The sequence below is a fragment of the Pezoporus flaviventris genome, unplaced genomic scaffold (assembly GCF_033815535.1).
Source record: "Pezoporus flaviventris isolate CSIRO_AGI_PZ_B2104156 unplaced genomic scaffold, CSIRO_AGI_Pfla_v1 ptg000002l, whole genome shotgun sequence".
NCBI lineage: Eukaryota > Metazoa > Chordata > Aves > Psittaciformes > Psittacidae > Pezoporus > Pezoporus flaviventris.
The window spans coordinates 38,902,852-38,927,892 of NW_026892550.1; the positions used below are offsets into that span (position 1 = coordinate 38,902,852).

The following is a 25,041-nucleotide window of genomic DNA, read 5'->3' on the forward strand; positions in this document are numbered from 1 at the left end:
ACCTTTTGATCCACATTTTAGATATACCTTATCTCTTGTGCTCAATCTCAGTTCTGTTTCTCCGTTATTTCTCTTTAGCAACTAGAAGCCAGTGTACAACAGCTCAAATTTCCATTCAGGTATCTTTTCATTTTTACAAGGCTCATAGCCTTCTGCCTACCCAATTTTCTCTAGGAACAAAGTTCTGGGATCGCCCATTCAGCAAGACCATAGTAAAAGAAAAAAACAAAAAGATGTTATAACAAGACTCCTTGCCTGGAGAACTGGAAAATGCCAGCAAAATGCAAATAAAGCATCACTTGGAAGATGGAGAGAAAACAGCAAGGTATCTTCAGAAAAGAGGAAAAGGAAGAAAAAAGGGAGGAATTTAAAAATGTGAATACCTCAGGAATAGTTGCCTTATCTGTGCAAACTGTGCTTTTCCTCATTCTGATGGCCCTACCACCATTTTTGCATTTAAAAACTGACAGAGAGGAAAATATTAGTTTCCCCACAAAGCTTTTGCTTAGTATTTTGGTCAGCAGCTCTTGTATGTGAAGCTTACTCATTTAAAGTGCAAATTAATGAATCTTGCATTGGTAATACAATACACCTGTAGAAAGATCACGTTCCTCTGTTCCCTTCCCTTCTATACTCCCTCTCATGACAGGCAAGCATGTATAAGCAAATGAAGATTGCATAGTAGGGTTATTTCACTGGAAAAAGTAAAGCATTTGCTGTTGCCTGACATGTCTTACAATGCATAATAATTCAAGAAGTGTGCCACTGTCTCTCCTCCAGCTAAGCCATATTAGTTGTGCCTTCACATTATTAAAATCTTCAAAGCTGTTGTCACAAATACAAAAAAATGGGTCAAAGGAGGTAACCAGATGGTTGCTTGAGGCCTAATGTATAAAATACGTACAATAGCTAAACAGTGGTACTTCACCGGTACTCATTCAGCATATAATCAAACAGCATACTAGCTATACATCAAACGAATTGGACTAAACAGGCTGTTTAGTCCAACACTAAATTCTTTACTAGTAAAGACTAAACATGTTTCTATGAATAGGGTTTATAATAAAACTGACGTGAGCCTGGATTTAGGTACCTCTCTGCAGTGTCAGCAAGACCCTAACAGTATTAGATCTGTGCTGGCACAGAAGAATAAAAGTGAAAGTTTGGTTTACCATATAGGAAGTGGTTTAAATACACATCAAGATTAACCAAATTTTTTAATTCAGTTTTAATCATGAAATCATTAGGATGAGCCAGTTTTATAAAACATTTCAATCTGAATGACTCTTAATACAACTTCAGAATTTGCAAACAGTTCCAGAATTTAGTAGCTATGCCACTGCAGCCATGATGGAGTTCAGCAGAAAGACCAAAGGCCTGTTTATTTTTAAACCTCTATAAGACAATCCAGTGAAGAACTCCATTTCCTCCTACAGCTTTAATCTGTGTCAAGGAAATAAGATCACTGACCACCAATAGCTTTTGACACTCAACATCTGTATTACATAAAACAGTTTGTAAAGAAAAATGGTTTCAAGAATTAGTGCAGTTACCCGAAACCTATTAGCAGAGAAAAAAAATGAGTTTATGGATAGGAAGTTTTAGGTCTCCATGAAGGCCATGTAAAAAGCGATGGTAAAGGTGAAATATGATAGTGGAAACACAGTGGTTTCCAAGATCAAGCTGAGTCCAACAAAGACCCACTGGTGTAGGATATGGAAGATGAGGGAACCGAAGATCGCAACAAATATTTTAATTCCCTCAGAAACAAGCAGGCTTGTAATCTGTCACGTCAAGGTTCAATAATTAGCATCTTACTCATCATATATTAAAGGGGGGGGGGGGGGGAGGGCCTTGTTAAAAGGACGCTGAAACCATCACATCAATTAGAAAGTTTAAAGCATCAGTTGAGATACCCTATGTCCTTAAAATCTCTACATATACACCTGTCTCTCCTCATAAAACATTCTCACAAGGGCATAACCCGTAAACCACAGTGAAGAGAATCACCAGCGAAGCTGCATGGCTCTTCATGCTGGGACACACCAGATAGTCTTTAAATGCTTCAGTGCACTTAAGAGAGAGCATTTTGCATTGGTGTTCCTGAATCTTAACCCTTATTCTAAATGTCTAGTCCAATATTTAAAGCAAGTTACAGACAACAGTGTTAATTACTTGGTTTTTGACAACTGGTATTTCATCTAAAAATTAATGCAGCTGACAGTTTAGTCTGTCACTGCATAACTGCTTTTGCCTGATGAAAAATGTAGCTCATTTGTAAAAGTCATATCTTGACAAATTATCCCCTACCTACAGAAGTTAAAAAAAGAGAGCAGGTATATGGCTTAACACTTGGTCCTTCAGCTAAAAAAAATTTGAAACACATGTACTAGCTGCAGGGGCAGGTATGACAAGTTGTTGTGGCATGCAAGATGATTATTAAGTCTTAACAGGTAAAAACATCAAAGCAAGACTCCATGTGTACCTATTTGAGGCATCAGAACACAGCAAAGAGACCATTTTTGTTTTTTTCAATAGCGCTGACAAATTATGCAGTATGACAATTCAACATTTCATGTTATTTAACATTATGTGAAAAGAAAATCCATTTTTTGAGCAGCTGTATCAATTGCTGTCAGCCAAATCTGTCCAAAATGTTAAGCTTAAAGGAGATGATTTGGGCATCAGAGTGAGTATCAGCTCAGAAAAAAAAAAAAAAAAATGAACAGCTTGAAAGATAGCTATACAGTTTTAATGAAGATTCGGCCTAACAATCTGTCTAAAAAAGCTATGAACTGCAGCAGGATACTTTGCTGAGTTGCTGGCAAGTTAAATTTAAGTCACAAGAAATACAAATTCACAGATTTCAGCTCTAAAGATGCCATCAATGATATTTATAAACTTTAGCATAAAGTCAGAGCTATTTTAATTAAAACCAAACCAAAAAAAAAAAAAAAAAAAGGAAAAACCAAACCAAAAAAAAAAAAAAAAACCCACACTGCAGCTACTGACAGGGAAATCAGTGTAATATTGCTCTTTTTACTTAAGGACAGTAAGAGAACTTAAACTCATTCACCTCATTCACTCCAAGAAATTATCTCTAGGAGTGGTGTTGTCTGTTCATTTTTCTTTAGGAATATGCAGAGTTTAGCAAGAAACCAGCCTGGAAGGTACTCATATGGCTTAATGCTCTGTCTCCAGCCCCAGATATGCAAGCAGCCATGTGTTGCAGAAAAGATTGTGGAAGTGGCTGTGCAGGTACCATGGAGAGGCAAGATGACTGATGTACAAAGAACTGAGGGGGGAAAACCCCACTGGCTTAAAACAGACACCTAGGAATTCAAAATTATATTCCATTAGTAACTAATATAGTGAAGAATTCTGGTGGAAACATAACTATTCTCTGAAGAACGTTTTTCAAATGCTGTCATCAGGCAATTGTGGTCAGTAAATAAAGACAAATGCAAATGAATAAAAGGTCTTTATCACAAGCCTGCAAACTTAAGGGATGTCAAATTTAACCTGCGGTACAGCAGTAATAGTTTTATTAAGTTACCTGCATCTGCTAGAAGATTGTGACTGCTTCCACCCAGAAAAATTGCTATCATTACCTATATTATCATCACCAAACTGCACTGTCTATGTATAATACTCTGAAAGACATTCAGTGACTACAGTTAATTCAGGATAAACTCTTCTTAAGGAGCCCAGCATTTCAGTAGAGTGCACAACTGGGGAGGTACTGTACTTCTATTAATTATCTGTTGGTCTCTAAATGATATGCAAGGCATTAATCATGACCAGTAGGGCTGTTATTGCCTAGATCCAGCCTTCCCAGTACTCCTCTTCTCAAGATACACTTTCATGTAAGCTGTTTCATTTTCCCCGGTTATCAAAAAGTCCTTTACATGTACCTCTGTACCTCAGCATGTACAGAGGTACATCTGTAAATGCATCAAGATCAAACTTGTTCCCTTCCTGCCCTTATTAGGTTCCTAAATCAAGTGCAGCATTTTTTTTCCAGACATGTCTTTCATAGGCTCTCCTAAGGAGAACAGTCAAGTTCCCATGGAAGCAATTTCAGCATTATTTTGTCTCAGAGCAGTTGTATATGTATATAATATACATACAATGTTATATTTAAAACAGGACCTACTTTATCATAGGATTTAGTGAAAGCTTCACAACATTCAGTTCAGTTGAATAAATATTTCTTTTATCTCTCCCACCCACTTACACAGCAGCAGGCATACTTCCAGGACACAGAACGCACGTCTGTTCAAGTACTGAAATGAACTCTCTCCTCTTACGATGTCCAATCATACATCTGTAAAGGACAGTCAAGCCTTCAGTTCTAAAAAGGAAAAGTCCTTTAAAATACCCCCTTGAAAACAGAAAATTTCCTGTGTTCATAAAGAAAACTGAATATAACCTTTGAAAGGTGAGGGACATCTTTTCATCCAATAAGGGGAAAAAAAAGAGATGCTCTTTAGTTTTCAAAGGAATAATTGATTGGTAGGCTTAGAAACTCTTGAAAAACACTCTAAGGTATCTAAAATGAAACTAGTTTAAAAAAAAAACAAAACACATGCTTTATGCTCTTTGTACATCACAGTATTTGTTGCTAACTCATATAAAGACTTTTAGTTTAGTCACCAGTTCATATACACAATCTATTTCTTTTGAGGATAAAGCTTGGAAAGCATCAAAATTTTGACTCTCAGCTCAGATACAAAGACAGTATGGCTCTGAAGATTACTGGAATTTAAGCTATAGTAATTTGATCATGTAAGTGCTCAAAGACTGTAGCAAATACTAAGTGATGAGTCTTACCAACTGATTTATACAAAGTCATTTTACATTTTCTTCAAGCTAAAAGCACACACAAACAGCTGCTGTTATTCTGGTGATGTGCAACAGTAAGTTGTTAAACTGGGAATTCCATTGTGATCCTGAACTCACTTTTTAATTAAGCTCCTGTATACTGGTGTACTTAGTAGAAGGGGTACTGAAGAAGGGAACAGACATGAGTTTAAAGAGGAAAAGGAAAAATAACAACAACCCACTGTTCTCAGACTAAAGTTGAAAAGACAGCACTGGACCAGCTACTAAGGAGAAAAACAACTGTTACAGCTGAACCCAGGACATAAACAAACAAAATAACAACACAACTTTGTTACCAAATCTGATATTCTAGTATTACAAGTTTCATACGAAGCTGGTGACACCTAAATAGCGGTCATTTCACATATCACACCCACATAAAACTGCTTGTGATGCATCTTAAGCAGACCACTTCTAAATATAACAATTTATTCTGAATATTTTGATCCAAGTTTATCCCAGTGTTCAGCAGAGGAACAAATAAGGAATGTCGCATGTTGTGCAGAATTTTATTTTTGCCTTTAAATGTGTACTCAGCATGGTAAACGTTGACCTTAGGTTTACATGGGCTTCATGTTACTGATAGCACATATTTTTACTACACTTTACTGGAACTAATATCTACTCCTTGGTGGTTTCTTGGTTTTCTTCTGTCCTCCACAACAGAAACAAGCCTGGCTTATTAATTCTTCTGAGTTCTATTCTGTGTAATAGTATCCTCAAAAGATACTCCAAGTATTTTTTAAATGACTTGTATGCACCTTTCTTCTCCTTCCCTGCCCTCCACTGCCAAAACAGATGTAAGTTTACAGGATTTTCAGTAGGCCATTCTTTTCTTTTCTTGCCAAGTTTTAAAAGGTAATTAACTACTTTAATTTTGGAGAAATGTTCAATTTCTTTCACTTTTTATTGAAACCAGCTTTAATATGTGGCTGTACTCTGGAAACAGACTTGCAAATTGGCACCTTTTCCTAACAGATCGTTCCTGGTGCAAAAACAAAGTCTCGCCCTCTAAACTTACTAAAAGATACTCTACTACTATAAGCCAGGTAACGACTTTTGCCGGCTGTGATTTTAGTTTATTAAAAGTATTATGCTAATAAGGATAGGTATTTAAAACACCACTCAAATTGGCATTTACCAAAAATAAGAGGTACCACAAATTCCTTCTCCCAGTGCATGATGATCATATTCACATTTTCATTCCTTCTCTCTCTACCAGTATAAAGAGAGACTGCTAGAAACAATGTCATGTTACTGGAAAAGAGAGCCCACTCAATGACATAAAGAAACAACCTCTATAATTTATTCACAGGATAATAATTTCACTCTAGTCTGCATTAACAAGGCCTCAGTAGATTACTGGGTCCAGTTTTGGTCATTACATGTTAAGCATGTAGACAATAGGTGAAATGGAAAGAGTCTAGAAGAGCAAGATGAATGGTAAAAGATTTAGAAAACATTACCTCCAAGGAGAAATCTATGATGTGCAGTCTAAGGAGAAAAATTAAATTACATGAATGTCTTTCAGTACTTAAGACTGTTACAGCAAAAGTAGCAACAAATTGCTTTACAAGACATCAGAAGGTCTAGAACAGACCAAGGAAACTAGGGAAGCTATTAAAGCAACTGCAACAAAGTACATGAGGATTGTTACAAAGTTTTCGCTTTTCACTAGATTAAATATGCTCTGCCAAGACTAGATACATTCAGTCACTTTCACTTCACAGAGTTCAATAGCAATTATCTTTTATGGTAGCCTTATAACCTCCCACTCTTCCTCCTTTTTACTCTCTTAACATACCCTCGGTCCTCTCTGTCCAACTGTTTGTGGGTCATGCCACAAACAAAATTCAGAAGCTGGCCAACTTGAAAAGCACACATCTGTTTCCATAAGCTTTAGGACTTCTTTGGGGTTTGGTGTGAGATACCTGTTCATTTTCAAGCTAGAGGACATTTTAGGATTCCACAACCATGCAAAGTTTTTGAGCCAGAAGAGATACACCACAAATAGTCAAAGCCCATGTTACCAAATACTATACAGTAGAATGACTGCCTTAGTAAAAAGTTTGGACAACATAAGCATCCTCTTTTTTGCAGATGCCTTAGAGAAATCAGCTGCTTTTTCAGATCTTGTTTTGACAGCACCCCAAATTGAATGTGCTGTGAACTCTTAAGCCGTCACCCCAAGATACCATGCAAATAGAAGCATGTCTGTTATACTTCAGATGGCAATCTGCATGAACAGCATGAGTTACAAAGGAAAGATGCATGTTGTGCACTTGTGTGTTTATAATACGCTTTGTCCTACACACACACTGTTCTTGAATAATTTCAGAAAATGAACACAAAAAGTTATATATATTAAAAAGGATTCTGTTCAGGATTTCGGACTTTGTGTTGGCTGTACCTACCACAATTCTTTAAAAGGAAAAATATGCCAGGACAGAGCTTTGCAAAAATACCATTATTTGTGATTTTTAGCTTCTGCTTGTACAAAAGCAAGACACCATGTTTATCAGTAAGTCCAAACTGAAGCTATGTGTAATGTCTTCCCGAAGCAACAAGGACGTGTTGGCTCCTGACCCTTCAATAGACTAACCCAAAGTACTGTGTGAACATAACAACCAGTAGCAGCACGTTACAAACCAGATCCTTGAAGTGATCCCATTAATAACTCAAACAACAACAAAAAAAAATGCTGGGGGGCAGGGAGGAATGTTTTTCTGTTGGTTTTATTTTTACATACGTTCAGTGACCTGGTTTATAAAGTAGTACAGCAAACACTTGTATCAGCGCAACTACAGGAACAGAGGACTGTAGCAGGGAATCAGAAAGGAACACAACCATCTTTATCTGGTGTTTACTGCAATCATATCTCTCCCTCTATCAGCCTGACCTCTAAAGCCCATAACAAATCCACAGTCTTCAAACAACTGCAGGAATTTTTTCTCCAATGTATTTGTGCTCAGTAGAGGTCTAGGTATACTGCTGACTAAATACGTGCTGAACTGCACACGCATAGTGTGGGAGAGTTACTCATGCATGAGCTTCTTATAGTAACTAACTCTCCCACATTGAGCACTGCATGTAGTTAATACCTATATGAAAATTGAAAAAAATCTGATGCGCAGTAAAGTTCCTTTGCCTTCTGAAAACATTAACTTTAATGTTCCTTTCTTGAAACATGAAAAATGTGATATTCCATTAAGTCTGGCATTTAATTGCATTTCTGGGGGAAAAAAAAAAAATAAAAGAGAGAAAGGAAGAGCAGAGAGTTGAGAACACAGGAGAACGTGACATACGCAAATACAACAGAAACACTGGTACAGCATTACGCGAAGTGTGTGCCATTAGAGATGAATGATAAAATAACTCATTCTAAATGAGGGAAAAATACCAGAAGAAATCCAAGAATGTACACATTCATATACCAGCTGCCTTACTCTTGGGGGCTGGTGGGGAACCTAATGAACCAAGAACTGAAGAAAAGACCAAATGTTCTTTTGTAGTTAACTAATGTAATGATAACAAACAGTTTATGCACTAATGTGTTTTTCTCCTCAATCACTGATTACACGTGACTTGTTTACTTCTCCTCACCACTCACTCCCCCCGCAAAAAAAAGAACAAGAAATAAAATATAAGTGAGATCACAACAGTGGGGAGCAGAAATTAACAGCTCTTACTCAGAAGCTGCAAAGGTAAGGAAGCATTCTCCTGTCCACATCTAGATCAAGTAAGATACTAATGAAAGAAACTCTTAGTCAACTTTCCCCTTGAGAAAGACCAGTGAGCTTGGCTATACGACTAAGTGTTCACTTGTAAATAGCTTTCATAAATATACAATGTGACTATTTTAATACCAAAGAGTACTTAGCAATTCTACATTACTTAAACATGAAGTGCGCACACCCTTTTCAAACACTGCATCACGTTAAAAATTATTTAATAAAATTAACTTTATACTTATTTTTACAATGTATAACCTGAAAAGGCAGAAGAATGCACTCAAATTCCAATGCAGAGTACCAGAATGAGAATCATAACAAGCTACCGAGAAACTGAAGCTCCACTTTATCACATTAGCCCAAATATAAAAACAAAAAAAGTTGACCGAGACAATGTTACACAGCATCTTAGGATTTCATGGCTCTGTATTCCTACAAGATCAAAACTTAACCATTACCAAAATTCCACAATACCTTCTAGCAATATTTATTCCTGTCATATAGACAGGAAATTGAGAGTTTAAATTAATCTCAAGAGCATGCAACACATTTATGCAGAGAAAACATTTTAACTAAGGCCTGACAGTCTGTGCTAGGTTTTTAAGTTTCCAGAAATTCACAATAACAGTTTTCCCACCTTGGTTTTCAAACTTAAGGAAAAGTACCTGCATCAGTGTATTCATTTTTATCTACAGCATTCAATTGCGCTGTAATGCAAATAAACACTACATATGCACTGGTAGTAATGCAAAAAGGATTAAAGTGACAAAGGAAGAATAGCTTTACACTTACATTCATTACCAGTCATATTAAAATTATATTAATTATTAACATTAAAGTGCAAGTATATTGCAATAAATCAAAATCTACTTAAAAGCTTGACTGTCTTCTTAGTACTCAAGTAACCACAAACTTGTAATATCACTCACCAAGCCACATTATTTATATCACAATTCCCAACACCATCAGATTTATCTTCAGACAGATAATCTGGAGCTGTGAAAATGAAAGCCCTAACAGCCTCAGGAGCTTTAAATCTGGATATTTTGGGCCTTTAATGAGTCCTGTATGAGGAAGAAAAATAACACTGACTTTTCTTCCACATAAATATAGAAGAATCATTAATAACAATGGGCTAAAATGCACCTTCCTAGGCAGCACCTACAGCCAAAACACAGTATGCTGCCTGTTGAGTCCGCTCTGATATTATGGATCAAAAGTACAAGATTAAGGTCATTAGGGTATGTCAGCCAGACAGAATATTCTGCTTTAAGGATGAAAAAAATAGCATTATCAACCAAGAAGAGATCTATCAGGGAAACTCTGACACCTCTGGGATTTTGCCCAAGGTCTTTCACAGGGATACACAGATCTGTGTAACCACCAGATTGACAAGATACAACATAAGTTTTTTTCCCACTATGTACACTCATCATCAGATGAGAAATAATTCCTTACAAAGGGAATATTGCAGAACTAAAAGACTTATGCTATTATCTAACCTATGAAAGGTTTAGTAGTAGGATATTTTGTTTCAAGTTGGTAATATTTCTCATTCTAGGTCTTCAATCAAGCATAGCTAAAACTAACAGTGACCCACTGGATTCAACAGCCAACAAAAAGCCTAATGCCCAAAAAGCCTAATGCCCAATAAAACAGATGTTTTCAATGCCAAACATGCAACATGGTTTTATGCCCTGCAAAAGTAGCAGAATAACTGCTAGTAATCTGGCACTGGCAGAGAGCACAAACAAGGGGAAAAGAAGCAAGAAGAAAAGCATGAGAATTAAATATATCACGTTATGCAACTAGCTTTAAACTTACCAAATATCTATACCAAATCTTAAAAGATAGCAAAAGGAGACTCTACTGTGTCCATCTCCAGGACCTGTGGTTAGAAAATATTAAGGGCAGGAATCTACATTTTCTAAGCCTGTGTTTGGTTTATTCTAATTGAAGTTTCATCTTAACATACAGCCTATTATAAAAAATGATTAGTTCTGTGTGGGATGGGCAAAACCTTCACATTAGATACTGGCTGATCTAAGAAAAAACAGCAGTAACTAAAATCTTCTGCACAACTAGCCACCAGCAAGGTACATAGGCTGAGCAGAAGAAAGTACTTTATTCTAAAAGCAAGCAGAAAAAAAATACATTAAAACAAACAGAACAGCTCAATTAGAGAATATGATTTCACACTTAGGAGCAAATCTACCTTGTTTTTGTAAATTGCAATGAAGTACCAGAGAGGGGGTGGTAAAGAGGTGGCTGACAGCATTAATTTTAGGCAGAGTAGGAAATCTATTTTATTGTATTACATAAGGTTTGGTAGCAAAGCCCATTAAAAGCCAACTGACTCTTCATTTACTTCACTAGTCTTTGAATTTGACCCAGAATTTAAACAGCATGACTACTTGCTTTGTAAGCAAAAGGTCTGAAAAAATTCCAGTTTGCAGATGAGATTTGCCATGCTGAAGTTGAACCACAATGACAAAATAAATGACCCTGCACATTACATCCCTTTCACTGCAGAAAATACTCTCACTTACCTGCACATTTTCTTCTGTAACTTGAATTTCAGCAGTGTAAATATAATCAATAAGCATCCTTAGAGTCCAGCCATCAACTTCCTTTATGCGAACTCTCTTAGCTCGGCTTTCACTCATCTCACCTAGAAATACAGTTTATTAGTCAAGTAAATTATATAAAAAAATAGAAGTTTAATAACAGCAAACTCTGTGTATGATCAGTTGTGATAGTAAAACAACTTCAATAATAATCCAATTTCTTTCCTTTCTCCCTCCCATGAGAAAGGAAGACTTTGTTTCCATTATGCAATTGCTACCTGAGTTAATACTTTTACTGCAGGCAACCTATTTTCTCCAATGTACAATATTAGGAAAATATTGTTATTCGACATAAAGAAGACTCTTCAAATGTGTCCAAAAACATTTGCTGGAAAAGCGAGCTACTAAAATACTCTATTAACTTCTTAATCGAATGAGCACACCAAATGCAGTCTGGAGTAATTTTATTTAAATAAGAAAAAAATATATTCCCACAGAAGAATTAACATACATATTTCTTTGCCTGCCTACTTATTATTCCCTTTGCAATTTCACCTCTGTTACAGATCTGATTTCACAGTTAAAACTCAAGCTAAGATAAAATGGTAAGCAAGGGAAAACTTGTTGGATCTCATTTTGTGGAGGCTGACATATTGGCCATATGCCACAACTGATCTTCACAGAAAGGACTGCAAAATAGCTTCTGCCTTCTAAAATGTGATGTTTCTCAAACTGAAACATTTTGTTTAAATCTGAAATAATTGCACAAAGATACATTTTGAAGTAATGGTTATAACCTTCTCCATGACTATCAACAACACATCTGCTCACCTCAGACCTTTAACCCTTTTTGCACTGACTTGCACTGGGAAGTGAAACACAAACTACACTGGTTATGTTGTTAGATACATAAACTTTGATTTTGGAAGAATATATCCCAGTCTCTAGATACATCAATTTCTCATTCTTCTATATCAGATGTATTCTTATTTCTTTACCCTAGGCATCCAGAAATAAAGGTATTACTAAGGTAGTAAATTTAATGTATACAACAACAGAAGCAGGCAGGATGGGAAAGTGAGCAAGAAGATGCTGATCGCTGCTGATATTTCTTTATGAAGTACATATGCATTTTCATTTTTTGTTACCTTGTGGTCTCTAGGATTGGTGTCAAACGTTACCATTTTACCCAATTTTACCCAAATGTTACCGTTTCACCCAACACTTTTGGCAAAGAGATCATCACTGAGAAATTTGTTGCATTATTTATGACTTTTTTTGAGCTGAAAAGTAAGGAATGGCATTTTAAATCAACATTTTAAGTGGTAGGAATTGCAGAAGACCATCTACAGCCATATACTACTTAACGGCAGCAGAGGCTGCTAGCATTCTAGAAAACACTGATGAACGACCACATCAAAACAGCAAAATCCAGCCCCTGCAGAATTTTCTCTTTTCACCTGCTGTTCTGAAACATTTCCCCACACCTCTGAAGGATGATTGCTGCATGTCCTCTGCAGGGCCCTGTATTCCAAGTTTCTACTTCTAGTTTGACACATATTAAACCTATTGATCTTCAGAGTATGTATGCTGCAAGTTATTTATTATGCAAGCTGCTGTGGAGGTGGTCCTTTGGGAAAATTGTGTGTGGGGGAGAGCAGAGTTTGATATTCTGCAAGCACATTAGGTTTGTTTCCAGATTTGTGTCAAGGCTTCTAGAGCCATGGAGAGGCACCTTCTCCATTTAACAACAGTACCCGAAATCTATATTAAAAAGTAAAATAAATAATAGAAAAATAAAAAAAAAAATAACACCCCCCTTGTTTCTACCTTCCATGCTAAACAGAAATGCCATCTTACTATAATTCTAGAGGAGTCCTCTTGTGATCCAAACTTGTTTGACGGATCAAAGAAAGGAAACCACAGATTCACTTGCAACACTGTCTCAGTCTAGAGACAACCTGCTGAAAATCTCAGCTCTTGACTGGGAATTTGCACCACCATATCTCCACAGAGTTGTTAGGGACAGGAAACCATATAATGAACAGAATGAAAAGCATATAATGAGCAGAAAGGAAAGCACTGAGCTGATCCAACCTCCCAAGCAGGAGCAGCAGAGTACTAGTTGAGTTGAAGTTCCTAGAAGGCTATCTAAAAGGCTTATATGGTTCCTCACACAAAGTATTGCAAAGTAATGTAAGGAGGCTTCTTTTTTTTTTTTTTAAACAGAATTTTACAAATGGAGAATGGAAGCAAGGAAAACAGGCAATTCCCTATGGATAACTGCCTTCACATAAGAGAAAATTAAACTCAGGTGCTGTTTCTACCTCTGTGTCACTTAAATTACCTTATTGAGCTTAAAGCCGAAGACTCTTCTACAGGATACCTAGGGTGGAGAAATTTATTTAACAAGGTCACCCTTGTCCCAAGCCAGGCCCTACAGCCAGAGAAGTGTCCCTTCAGTGATGTTTTATAATCCTTTCCTCTAAACATTTAAGGATATTTAATTCAGATCACAATACATATTTCTCAAGAATTCTACTGTATACAGAAGGAAGAATTATTCTTAGTAACACAGTCCCAGAAGTTTCATCTTCCCAGGATAATTTTTACTAACTTAGTAAATTTTGTGACTTTAAAAGCAGTAACTTTCTGGATATTTAATAAGGCCACTTCTACCATTACAAGTGCAAGCAGGGAAAAAAAACCCAGGCAGACGGTTTGATCTCAGTTAATGCTGTATGCCAGCCTGCACAGCAGTCAGTACCTAATGACTCAGAGAAAGATGGAAGTAACTTCCAAACGTGTCTAAATTTACGCTTCTAATTTCTAGTTAAGAAGTAACCCTGAAGCATAAAACTGCAGTGTTTTTTACTGTCTTTTCAGTCACTGTTTTATTCTGAATGGAGAAAGATACTTTTCCATTTGGTTGTAGATGGTAAAGAGATCAAACTTGCTTATTTGAACTTGCAGATTACTGGATGAGAATACAAATCCACCTAAGAAGTGTGAACTGAAGGTTCACGGAGATAACAATTATGATGAACTTCAGGATTTTCTTCTGTGAGGAATAGCTGAAATACACCAAAACCACAGTTGGGCCTTGCTGAAAGCAACCTGTGAGAGCAGTGTAAGATCCGTTGATAAATCTTGAAGCCACAGCTGATTTCTATTTAAAACTCCCACCAGTTTGGTTCACCAATTACCCAAACATCGCCACAGATGGATGGATTAAACACTTTGAACCTTCCCACCTCCCACATCGCTGGGGGTCAAAGATGACCTACATTTAAAAACATAAAACAAGCAAAAAAAATTTAAAGGGACTGAAGATAGGAAAGAACCAAGATTTCAGCAATTTCATCTGGAGAGTAGCCACAAACACTGCTGCACTGGCACTCCTAAGGGGTAACAAACTTCTCCACAGAAAGGGCAGTCAGGGCAAGCAGAAATGTCTTAACCACAGAAAGCACAATATATACTGTGAGTAAAGAGTATTTTCAATATGACAGTAAACAACAGCTAATCTTTAATACGCAGATAATGAAAGAGACTTGTGTGTCTCAGTTACTAAGGTGATGAAAAGGAACTGTAGAAGCAGCTGTTTTCATTCTAACTTTAAGGACAGCAGTAAAAATTAAGGAAATGTATCAGTCACCTGGAATGTTTGCCTCAAAAACAAACTTGAAGTACTAGAGGAATAGATATTTAATTTCACATACAACTTTAAAAGCATTGCTGCTGCTGGTAGTGACTCCACTTCTAGCTTTGGTTGAGTCAATATATTTACATGTAAAATGAAGAATAATCAGCTGCTTCCCCAGGACACAGCAGTATTTCAAATTTCATCAATTTTCCAGTTGCATACAGTGGAAGTTATTCAAATTCCAATTTGTTTGTGTACTGGCAGGCTAAGAGTCACATTTCTGCCTCCACCTGAGCTGATGATCAGAAGAAATATGTTGCAGAGAATTCTTTCAATTTCAGACAGCTAACATTAACTTCCAAATCAGCACAACATTTGAAAAGGAGCAGACAAAATTCGAGAAGTTAATTTTAACATGCATTTAGTAGCATTCTCACTTTGACATCAAATTCCACATGATTCCAGTATGATTTATAACTGTTATGGAACTAAACCCACAGCACAGGAATTCAGCTGGAGGCTTCTATGAACCTGAACTTATCTCAGCCTTGCAAGCCCTCAGCATTCCTGTTGTAGCAGCAAAGCAGTAATTTGGCCAGCATGCAGCAAGCAGAGGCAGAATCAAGCCTGCACAGAAAAGCTGTGGCAATGATGCAGAGTACATCTGTCAGGGAGAATTGCCCTAAAAATACCAAAACATGCACTCCAGCTATGGGCTGCCAAAGCCACAGAAAGCTTTTTTATCTAACAGCCTAGAGTACTCAGGGTCTGAAGAACACAGCAGCAGTAGTTGTTAAAGGACATAATTTATACAACGCACAAAAGTTATTTTAACCTTCATTTGGACACATGAGATTACTAGAGCCCTAAAGGATATAAACCCCCTACTTTTCCTGGCTTAAGAGATCAACTTGTTTAAATCAAAGAGACTTTTTAAAGCATTCATCATGCTAACAAAGAATAGGTTGCCAGTACATCCTTAGACTGAAATAAAAAAAATAATTAAGAAACCCAAATATTCCTATTGGCTTACCAAAAAATTAAATGAAATCCTAAAAACCAAAAGTCATTTGATTTTTGTGCTTTATACAGTTGGATTGTATTAGAACATAGTAAGCATTGAAACATTTGGTACCTGTAAACATGGCATGGAAGTAGGGGCTGCAGGCGGCTAACACAACTCTATGCGCTGCAATTTCCATGTCTTCAGCTACTATCGTCACATCACACAGCAAGTTTTGACTATTTAGAAATATCAGAGAAGGCAATTTCACGTAAGTGAACTACAACAGAAAAGTATATAATATCACACACAATTTCTTTCCCCATGCGCTAAAAGAGGCAGGCAGACAATGTTGATGAAGCATTGTTTTTAAATGATGTTACACAATCACATGGCTATTACTCAGATTACAGATGGTGCTTGGGTACACAGAAGTTTCTCAACATCAAACAACTGAATTGTGATTTCTTGCACAGAAGTTCTCTGCATTGAATAATCAAAATTTGTTATCAGTGCAATTTATAAGCTTTTCTCACTGGAAGTCTAGGCTTCTTTAAATAACTAGAATAGAAAAAAGAATTTTATATATGCAAACATTAAAAAATTGAGATAAAAAAATAAGATTTCACAGATAACAAAGAAGCCAAACTTAAAGTGTGCCTGTATCACATTACACTGCAAGCTCATGCCTACTTAATTGTTCAAAATCATTACTTGATCAACTCTGTGTTTACTGTTTTCCAAGCATTTTTCATACACAGGCCATGCACACAATAGCAATTATTTTTTCTACTCTGACCAGTTTAGAATTTATTGTGGTTAACTTCATATCTTGCCTGACTTTTTGTCTTCATTGCATCCTTTGCATTCTTGTTCTTTGTGACTGTAATACATTTTTCCTGCCTATTCTGTTGCAATAAGGTAATATCTCCTTTATAATCATTCATAATACAGGTGTTTCCAGTGCAGTTTACATCCACTTAAACCCACCATACCATGTACTGTCTATGATCCAATTTATGGGCATGGGACAGGAAACAGACAAACCACAACACAACACCAGAAGGCTGCGATTCCCCAGCATCGAAATAGCCATAGTCACAGTTGTCTTTTATTTCCTTCTCATGCTAGCACTGTCTCTGTAGAAGCAGCATACATATCGCAAAACTCACAGCCAGGACAAAAAGCAAAAAGGGGAAAGTATGATTTAACAGAACATACTCCTTAAGGATGGAGTCACAGCTGTACATCAATACAGTAATTTTTATTCTCGTAATTCTGAAAAGATACGTTTTTACCTTTCCTGAATATCTTTTGCCCTTGGAGTGCAACTACTGAGAGTTTGCAACACTACACAGAGTTGCAGCAGAGACTGGGATGAGCAGCTGCATTTTGCTCTGACAGATCTAGATAAAACTGCTCAGATATTCACCTCAGTCCAAAGAAAACTCTGTGATCTCTCAGCCTCTGCAATCACCCAGTTTCTTTGATTGCAGTCCCAAGTAAACTGGCCTTGCAGAGGTCACACACCAACAATTCTGGTGGCCACAAGTAACCTTTGGGACTGTACTGCAATTCTGGCATTAGAATGTTTTCACCCTTTCAGTTCTTAATCCCTACAGCAACTATCTACATTTAGCCTGCAATATGGTTATCAAAAAAGATGTATATTATAAAGGCAATGACCATACCCAAATGAAACACACAATTCAGAGGAGCTTAGAAACAACCATTACATTTATTATACAGAAATTGAAATAGAAAGCTGCACATTAGAGGTCATCAGATACCCAGCTTTTTCAGACACCTGCACTTATCCTGACAGCAGGAACAAAAGGTTCTATACTTAGCTGCACAGAAATACCAAAGATAACAATGAAGCCAGAAGCAAAAGAACTACATCGACAAAACACTCCAGCTATTTAATTACACTGTGCAGGTACAGACATAGTAACTTAGATGCAGTTCGGATACATCTCTAGTCTGGAACTGTATTAGGCGAATGAATATGCTCTGTTACTACAAAGCTGGCAAGCTAAATGAACTACTAAAGAAACAAGCTTATAAACTTAAACATGTGCTCTGCTCCAAGCATCTTGTAGCTTCCACAGCAACTCAGCACCTTCATTTCAAGAGGGCATACCTATTTATTTTAGCAAACCTTGAGTTCTGAAGTGATATTGTAGTAATTTGTTTAGAGCAACTAAATGAACAGAGCTACAGGGGGTACACCATGTTGGTAAAGGAAATGAGAAAATGGGAAGGAGGATAGAAAAAATACAGGTTTAAGAAAAACTTTACCAGCTTTTGGGTTATTCTTTATTGGTTTATCTAGAGAAAGGTCATTACCTACATCTTCAGAAGATTTTGTTAAAGCGCTGTTTGCAAGAGTGAGGATTTTAACAAATACAGGTAGGCTCAAATTCATTGTGATAAAAGCAATTTAGAATGAAGAGGAAAGATAGGCAGAGGGTAATTTCATCATATGTCAAGAATTAATTAGCTATCCTAACGATCTCTCTGACTCAGTGTTGAGGTGATGGTGAGTAACAAAATGACAAAAACTACCCAGGACAAAATTACTCAAATTTGTCCAAATTTGAAGGCACAGAAAAACCCTCTTATGACCTCACAGAACCAGCCAACTTGACAGCTGTCAAAAACGTAATATAAACTCACAGACTTAAGCGTTCCAAAACAAATGTATTTTAGATGCTTAAGCAGATGATTTCTTCACTAGTTAACTACTTTCTGGAGAGTATACCTCTGCCAAATACCTGCTTGTGCTACAGTAATGAAGAGAACTGAGAAACCACTTTAAAAATGTAGTCAGCATAATTGAAAATATAATTTACTTTATTAGTTTTGGGTCTTCTTTTAGAGTAATGAAGCCTAAAATATTTCAGTTTATTTCCAAAAGATAAAAGCAAGTATTTAATATGTTTATCATATTATCTAATTAGCACTTACTATTTTAAAAGCTGTACTCAGCTTAAACAGTAAACACTTCTGCATCAACTACCTTGCTAAGAACTAGAGTTAAGGTTTGCATGGCACTGCTCCTGTTCCAACTTTAACTACTTACACATGTAAGACAAAATTGCTCAAATTGCTTTTACAGCAATTCAAATTTAAGTAACCATGGAAACTAAAATATATTCTGAAAATAATCCACAGCCTTCAACAATACACTCTTTTGGAAGACCGTAAATCTCTTATACTCACAACACAACAAAATGTGGATTAAGGTTTCTGACTTCCAAAACTTGCAAGATTCATTCTGGCAAATTGTTTCTTCATCTAAAATCTTGCCTACCCTTTGGAAGTCATGGCTATTGGCTTTAGCCAGGCTCTACTGCACTCCTGATTCTGGTTACTGGGACCCTTGAAAAACCAAGGGAGTAAGTAAGATTAAGCAACAAGTATCAGTCCTTTTAACACAAGGTAACTAGGCTGATAACATACTAGACAAATAGACTCTGCTCTTGTCTCATTAGCCTCACACTGTGGAAGTCTTTAAGCTGGATTTCAGTCATTTATATTCAGCATATAATTTTCTTCAATCTTCCAGTACAATAAAAACTGTCAGGCAGATAAATACATTGATCTGATCACAGTATCTAAAGATTTACCTGTATGGAAGAGCGAAGATCAAAGGCAGAGGCATACTTTAACAGAGTATCAGTTACTGTCTTTTTTTTCAGCCTCTCCCATTTTTAATCTTATATGGGAAATAACAGAGGACTATGGGATTTTCACAGCCTCTAGTACTATCCATGCTGAAGTGTTTTATTTATTTAATTTCTCAATTGTTGCTGTTAGTTATAAAGCTGAATTATTGTCAGTAATAGTTGTGAGTCCTAATTACCAGAGCTCACAACTGAGCTCTAATTACCACCTGTCACAGTTTTCAACACCATCTCACCTACTCATATGTAGAAAATAAATCAATATGGGCGCTAGGAGAACAGCATCAGCACCAGTCTCCCAAGTTTTGCTGAAACCGATGGTAGTATCAGTCAAGGTCTTATAAAACTTTATTGAGAAAAATTGTTTCCAATATTTGACTTGGGAATTCATCAATTTCTGTCAGGGGGCAAGCAAAGGATAACTAAGAAAGCTGAAAGAGGGTAGATTTAGGTTAGATATTAGGGGAAAATTCTTCACTATGAGCGTGGTGAGACACTGGAACAGGTTGCCCCATCCCTGGAAGCGTTCAAGGTCAGGTTGGACGGGGCTTTGAGCAATCTGGTCTAGTGGAAGGTGTCCCTGTCCATGGCAGGGGGGTTGGAACTAGATGATATTTAAGGTCCCTTCCAACCAAAACCATTCTATGATTCTATGATACTGTACTGTTGGCTGTTTTACATTTGTTAGACTCTGACCTATGTCTCTAGACTACAAAATTTTAACGTTTTCCAGTTAGCAGCCTACCACAAAAATCAGCAACAGGCACACAGAGCCTTAGGCTCAACTACAGAGTCACTTTTCATCTGTCCAGGATCAACTACAAGGCATGATCAGTGACTGTAACTCCTTGAATACAACCTCAAAGTATTTTTCAAGTCTCACAAACGAGGTTTTGATTAATTTATGAGTGGCAAAAACATACTGCATGCATTAACGCTATCATCACATGAGTATCATTCAGCTATCACTTCATTGTATATGCAAGCCATCTCATCACCTACACTTCTGGAACTGAATGCTCTTAATAAACAAACTATTATTATTAACAAATGCAAATGACAGTAAAAATGTATTACAGACTCCAGGTAGATGAATGCAGTGAAGTAATACCTTCTTAATTCATTCATAACTTTAAAAGCTTTCTTCATGTGCCATGGATTTACTGTAACAGGACAGTGAATTTCAGTGTTATCATCTTTCAAATCCAAGGGCTTCTGATGGCAAAGTTTGGTACATCTGGAGAAAAAAAAAAAAAAAAGAGGGGAAAAAAAATAAAGTAGTAAGTTAATGCTTCTGTTAATCTCCAGTTCTGTCACCCATTTTCTCCAGCTTCATCTTGGGGAGGAGGAAAAGATTTACGCTTCAACTTATTCTTTACTCCAAGCAATCTTGGTTTCCCTATTATTATAAGCTGGAAAAAACACAAGTGAGGTTGACAGAGGCACTCAGGGCTAACAGTAACCTCCAGTAAGGAAAACATGAAGATGATGCCCTAGAATATGTCCAACAAGCCATTACGTGAGAGCAGAAACAGAGATTTGGGAAGTTTTAGCCTGATGCCCACACAGATAGATGGCAGAACACAGCATCCATCACCCCAGCCTTCACTACCTGCAAGAAGAAAGCTGCTCTCTACTCTTACAGCAGGACCTTCCTTACCAGTTCACGCAGCTCCTAGCTCATTTCTGACAGGAACACCACATGATGACTACTATAATTCTCCAGGCTTTCCCTAGCAGCAGCATAAGACAGGCGAGTAGAAGAAAAACCGGGTAGTTTTGCAGATCCACTTGATGTTTTGAAAGGCAAGTGACCAATCTCTTAATTTTTCTTACTCTCTAAAACCCACTCAAAATACCAAGAGAAAAAATTAGCACTGTGAAAAATAATGATCTCTATCTACAGGTACCACTTTCTGTAAGAAATACCCAAGTTCTACAGACACTAACTCCTATAGAAAAATGATTATGTGCACCCCTCCATCTCTAGGATTGTCCAAACAGCAAGCGGGCTTTTCATGCCAAGCCAGTGAGTTTCGTGTTTCCAATCACAATGTTATTCTTAACAAGGCAAAATGCATTGTTGTAGTACTTAGAAGGAAACATCAGTGATGTTTTCACTTACAGTATTGTAATTCTATTCCTGAACCTGTGAACTGGAAGTCTCTAAAGTCACTTGGTGACTTGGCAACCGATTCTTAGTACATCAGAGATCTGAATCCAAATGAAAACTCAACCTTACTTGCTTTAGGCAAGACTAGTCAAATTGAACGTATGCATTGGCTCCCATAATTCCAGTCTCTCTTCTACCATACCTAAACCACTTTATTTGGGAATGCTTAAAGAAACTTAAAAGAAAAAGTCAACAATACATTAAGATTTTAACATAGAACCCCGTGCAAAGTTGTTGGTTCTACTTTTTGCGATGCCAAAACTATCTACAAAGTTCTGGAGCAAAACACCACGAAACTGCATCAAGCAACAAAGGAATAGAAAAAAGTCTCTGTAAAACACCAGCTAACAAAGTAAGGTCCAACTACAGAACTCAAAGTACCACCAACTTACAATATTGCACTATGAAACTGCTATGAATTAAAGTTTCATGCTGAATTTTGAAAATTGTACAACTCATTACTGAAAGGGTGCAAGTAACAGCATTTTTGCATCAATCAGGAAAAAAAAAATTAAGTTACATGTTATAGAGCACATACACATGCTACTACAGAGGTTGAAAACAAAACCAAACCCACAACCTATCTAGCAAACACCTTTAGACTGAATATTACTGTTCTAATTATGTGACATATCTAGCAACTAGCATTCAAATAAATTATATACTGAAATTAATAACTTCAGGAAACATTCAAAACTAAGACTGTGAGCAAGAGATCCAGCTTTTATTTATACCATGGACTTTTCAATTCACATTTTCTGTGGCACCTTTTTACATCCCAGAGCAATGCATCAGATACTAATGTATACTATCTGCATATGTATACAGACTATATACACAACACATTCAGATATGCAAGGAAAAAAAGTGGTCAGAGTTCCCTGTAAAGAGCTGTCAAGCAACCTATAGCTGGAGAAGCTCCTATGAAGCATAAATTCATTTGATGAAGTTTCATTAGTCGGTCACAAAGGATGACTTTGTCTTAAGGTAATGAAGCCTACTAGACCATCAGTCATAGGCCTTCTGTTTAGAGAACTGCTAGTCTGCCTTAAATTATTGCAATCTCTCTTACCATTTCACCAGCTGGGTCAAAGCTGTCTGCAGCTGGTTTGTTCTCAAGCACCTCAACCCACAGCATACCTGAAAACTGCCTCCCAAAGGCGCAGGATGAAGCTACGCTGAACAGTAACATACAAAACACTGGATGGACCCAACTGAAATGCAGCTATAAATACGTGGCTTGCATAGCTCACTGCTACTAAAAAAGATGCTTAACTAGATAACCAGAAAACCGAGAGCACGATGAACATGACTGCTGAGTCAAACAGGGAGTAATTCGGGACCACATATGGAGGAAGCAGAAGGAGTGAGGGGGAGGAGAGAAAAAAAGCAGCGCGTCCCCGCACGCTGGAAGCCGCCCGGGAAAGCGGCGGGGCGAAGGGGGATCCGCAGCCTTGCCTGCCCGCCCGCGGGGGCCACAGCGCCTGCGGCCCCGGCCCCGGCCCAGTCCCCCGATGCCCGCTCCGCACCCACCGCCCGGGCACCGTAGCGGCACGACGGGACATCGCAAACCACCCGGCGGCCGTGCCAGCCCTGGAGCGCCCTGTCCCGCTGGGACGACACACCGGCTCCGGCACCGGGCCGTGACACGATACAACACGACACGACTCTCCCGCCAGCTCCCGCCTGCTGGCATCGCTCCCCCCGCCCCCAGTACCGAGGGACCCGGGCGGCCCGGCCACGCCACGGTGCTCGCTGTTAGGCGGCTGGGCCCGGCCCGGCCCCGCCCGCTAACCCAACGGCACTGCACAGCGCTGTGCTCCACACGGCTGTCCCGGCGGGCTCCGGGAGCCCCGCAGCCTGCCCCCCAACCCCGCCGCAGCACTCACACGGGCGGCAGCAACATCTCCATCGCGGATCCGCTCAGACTTCTTCCGTGCAACGCGGGCGCGGCGCGCTGCCACCAGCACCATGCCAGCTGCCGCTGCCCCGCTGCGGGGTGCCGGCTGCGCCCGACCGGCGTAGCCCCCACTACCCGCCGGGAGCCGCCAGCGCTGCCCACTTCCGGGTTCCCGCCCGCGGGAGGGCGGCGGCGGGGACGGGCCGCGGCGCGCAGGCGCGGCGGTGGGGGACAGTGGAGGTGCGCGGGTTCTGTGAGGGTGGCTGCAGCTCAGGTGGTGTTGGTCACCTTGGTCCCGAGTGGGCAGGCTGCTTTGCGCCGGAGCCTCCCGCCAGGGGGCTGCGCTGGGTGTCCTAGGGACTGTGGCTTGCTGCCCCTCTGTGGGGCGGGTGCGTCCCGGGGTCTTTAGGAAGAGGAGGATGAGGTGCTGCTGCTCTTTGTTGGGAGAAGCATGGCTTTCAAGTGGCAGGAACCTGGGAGTGATGCCCTTCTCGACCCTAAGACAGATGAGGGCCCATCTCCCACCGCCCGGGACAGCAGAGGCTCCGGCCGGGCAGGGAGCACCCCACTATCTCACTCGGGGCCACGGCTCACCGGGTGCCCAGGCCAGAAGGACCTCGGTCCGGGGTGGGTGACTCGGGGCACTCTCGTGGGAATGCAGGGATGCTTAAGTCCCTGGAACAGCGGCGTGTGCTTTTCTATAAACGACACAGGCCTCTGTGACAAGACCCATCCCCAGGTGCACACTGTGAAGGAACTGTCTTGAGCTTCGTCTCAGGCCAGCCGTGGAGTTGATCTGACACCGGATCATGCAGATGGCTGCAGCTTGAGCAGGGGGCAAAGCCAAAGCAAAGCCTGAACGTGCATTGAGGTGAGGAAGGATGCTGCAGTTGAATAGGCTGCATCTCTGGTGCTCGACTTCGCAATGACCTGTTAGATCTCATCTGTTTTTATTCTATCCTGTCCAGCAGAACAGCACCTGTGCCACTCAGAACAGCAGCCCTTCTGTCTGTATTCATACTATCACAAACGTTGCTGACGTTGAGCATTAAGTACTTGAGTTGTGTTTTAATGTTTAATTCAGTATCCTCTGTGATGCAGAATGGCAAAAACAAACAACAGGATTTCAAATGTGTGCCTTTATAAGCAACACTAATTCAAGCAGTAATAAAAAATACTACTTAAGCAACTTCTGACTTGTGGCATTCAAGAAGAATTTAATGTACTTAAACCTCTGTAAGTTACTTTCTAAATCTTACAGGGTTGTGTAGTGGAAGATGTGTTTAGCAAGCTGAATGCAATTCAGGCATTTAAATCTGATAGCCCTTGTGAAAATAAAATGTGTCTTCACTGGAATAAGAGATTTTATGTTGACAAAGTAGCTCTGAAACTAATGAATCTGTCACGAATAGACCAACACTATTTTTCTAAGAGTGAGAGGAGTTTAA

General features: G+C 38.8%; 1 protein-coding gene across 1 annotated transcript in view; it reads right to left on the reverse strand.

Annotated features, from left to right (window-relative positions):
- KLHL2 (kelch like family member 2) overlaps positions 1-23,785 on the reverse strand; it is a 60,380-nt gene extending 36,595 nt beyond the window's left edge. Inside the window, exons 1-4 of the mRNA XM_061475486.1 lie at positions 23,583-23,785; positions 20,632-20,757; positions 15,964-16,070; positions 11,165-11,286 (exon numbers count right to left, since the gene is read on the reverse strand). Of these exons, the coding sequence (XP_061331470.1) occupies positions 11,165-11,286; positions 15,964-16,070; positions 20,632-20,757; positions 23,583-23,605 (378 nt within the window). The 5' untranslated portion in view covers positions 23,606-23,785. The remainder of the gene's footprint in view (positions 1-11,164; positions 11,287-15,963; positions 16,071-20,631; positions 20,758-23,582) is intronic.
- Between the last annotated feature and the right edge of the window lie 1,256 nt (positions 23,786-25,041).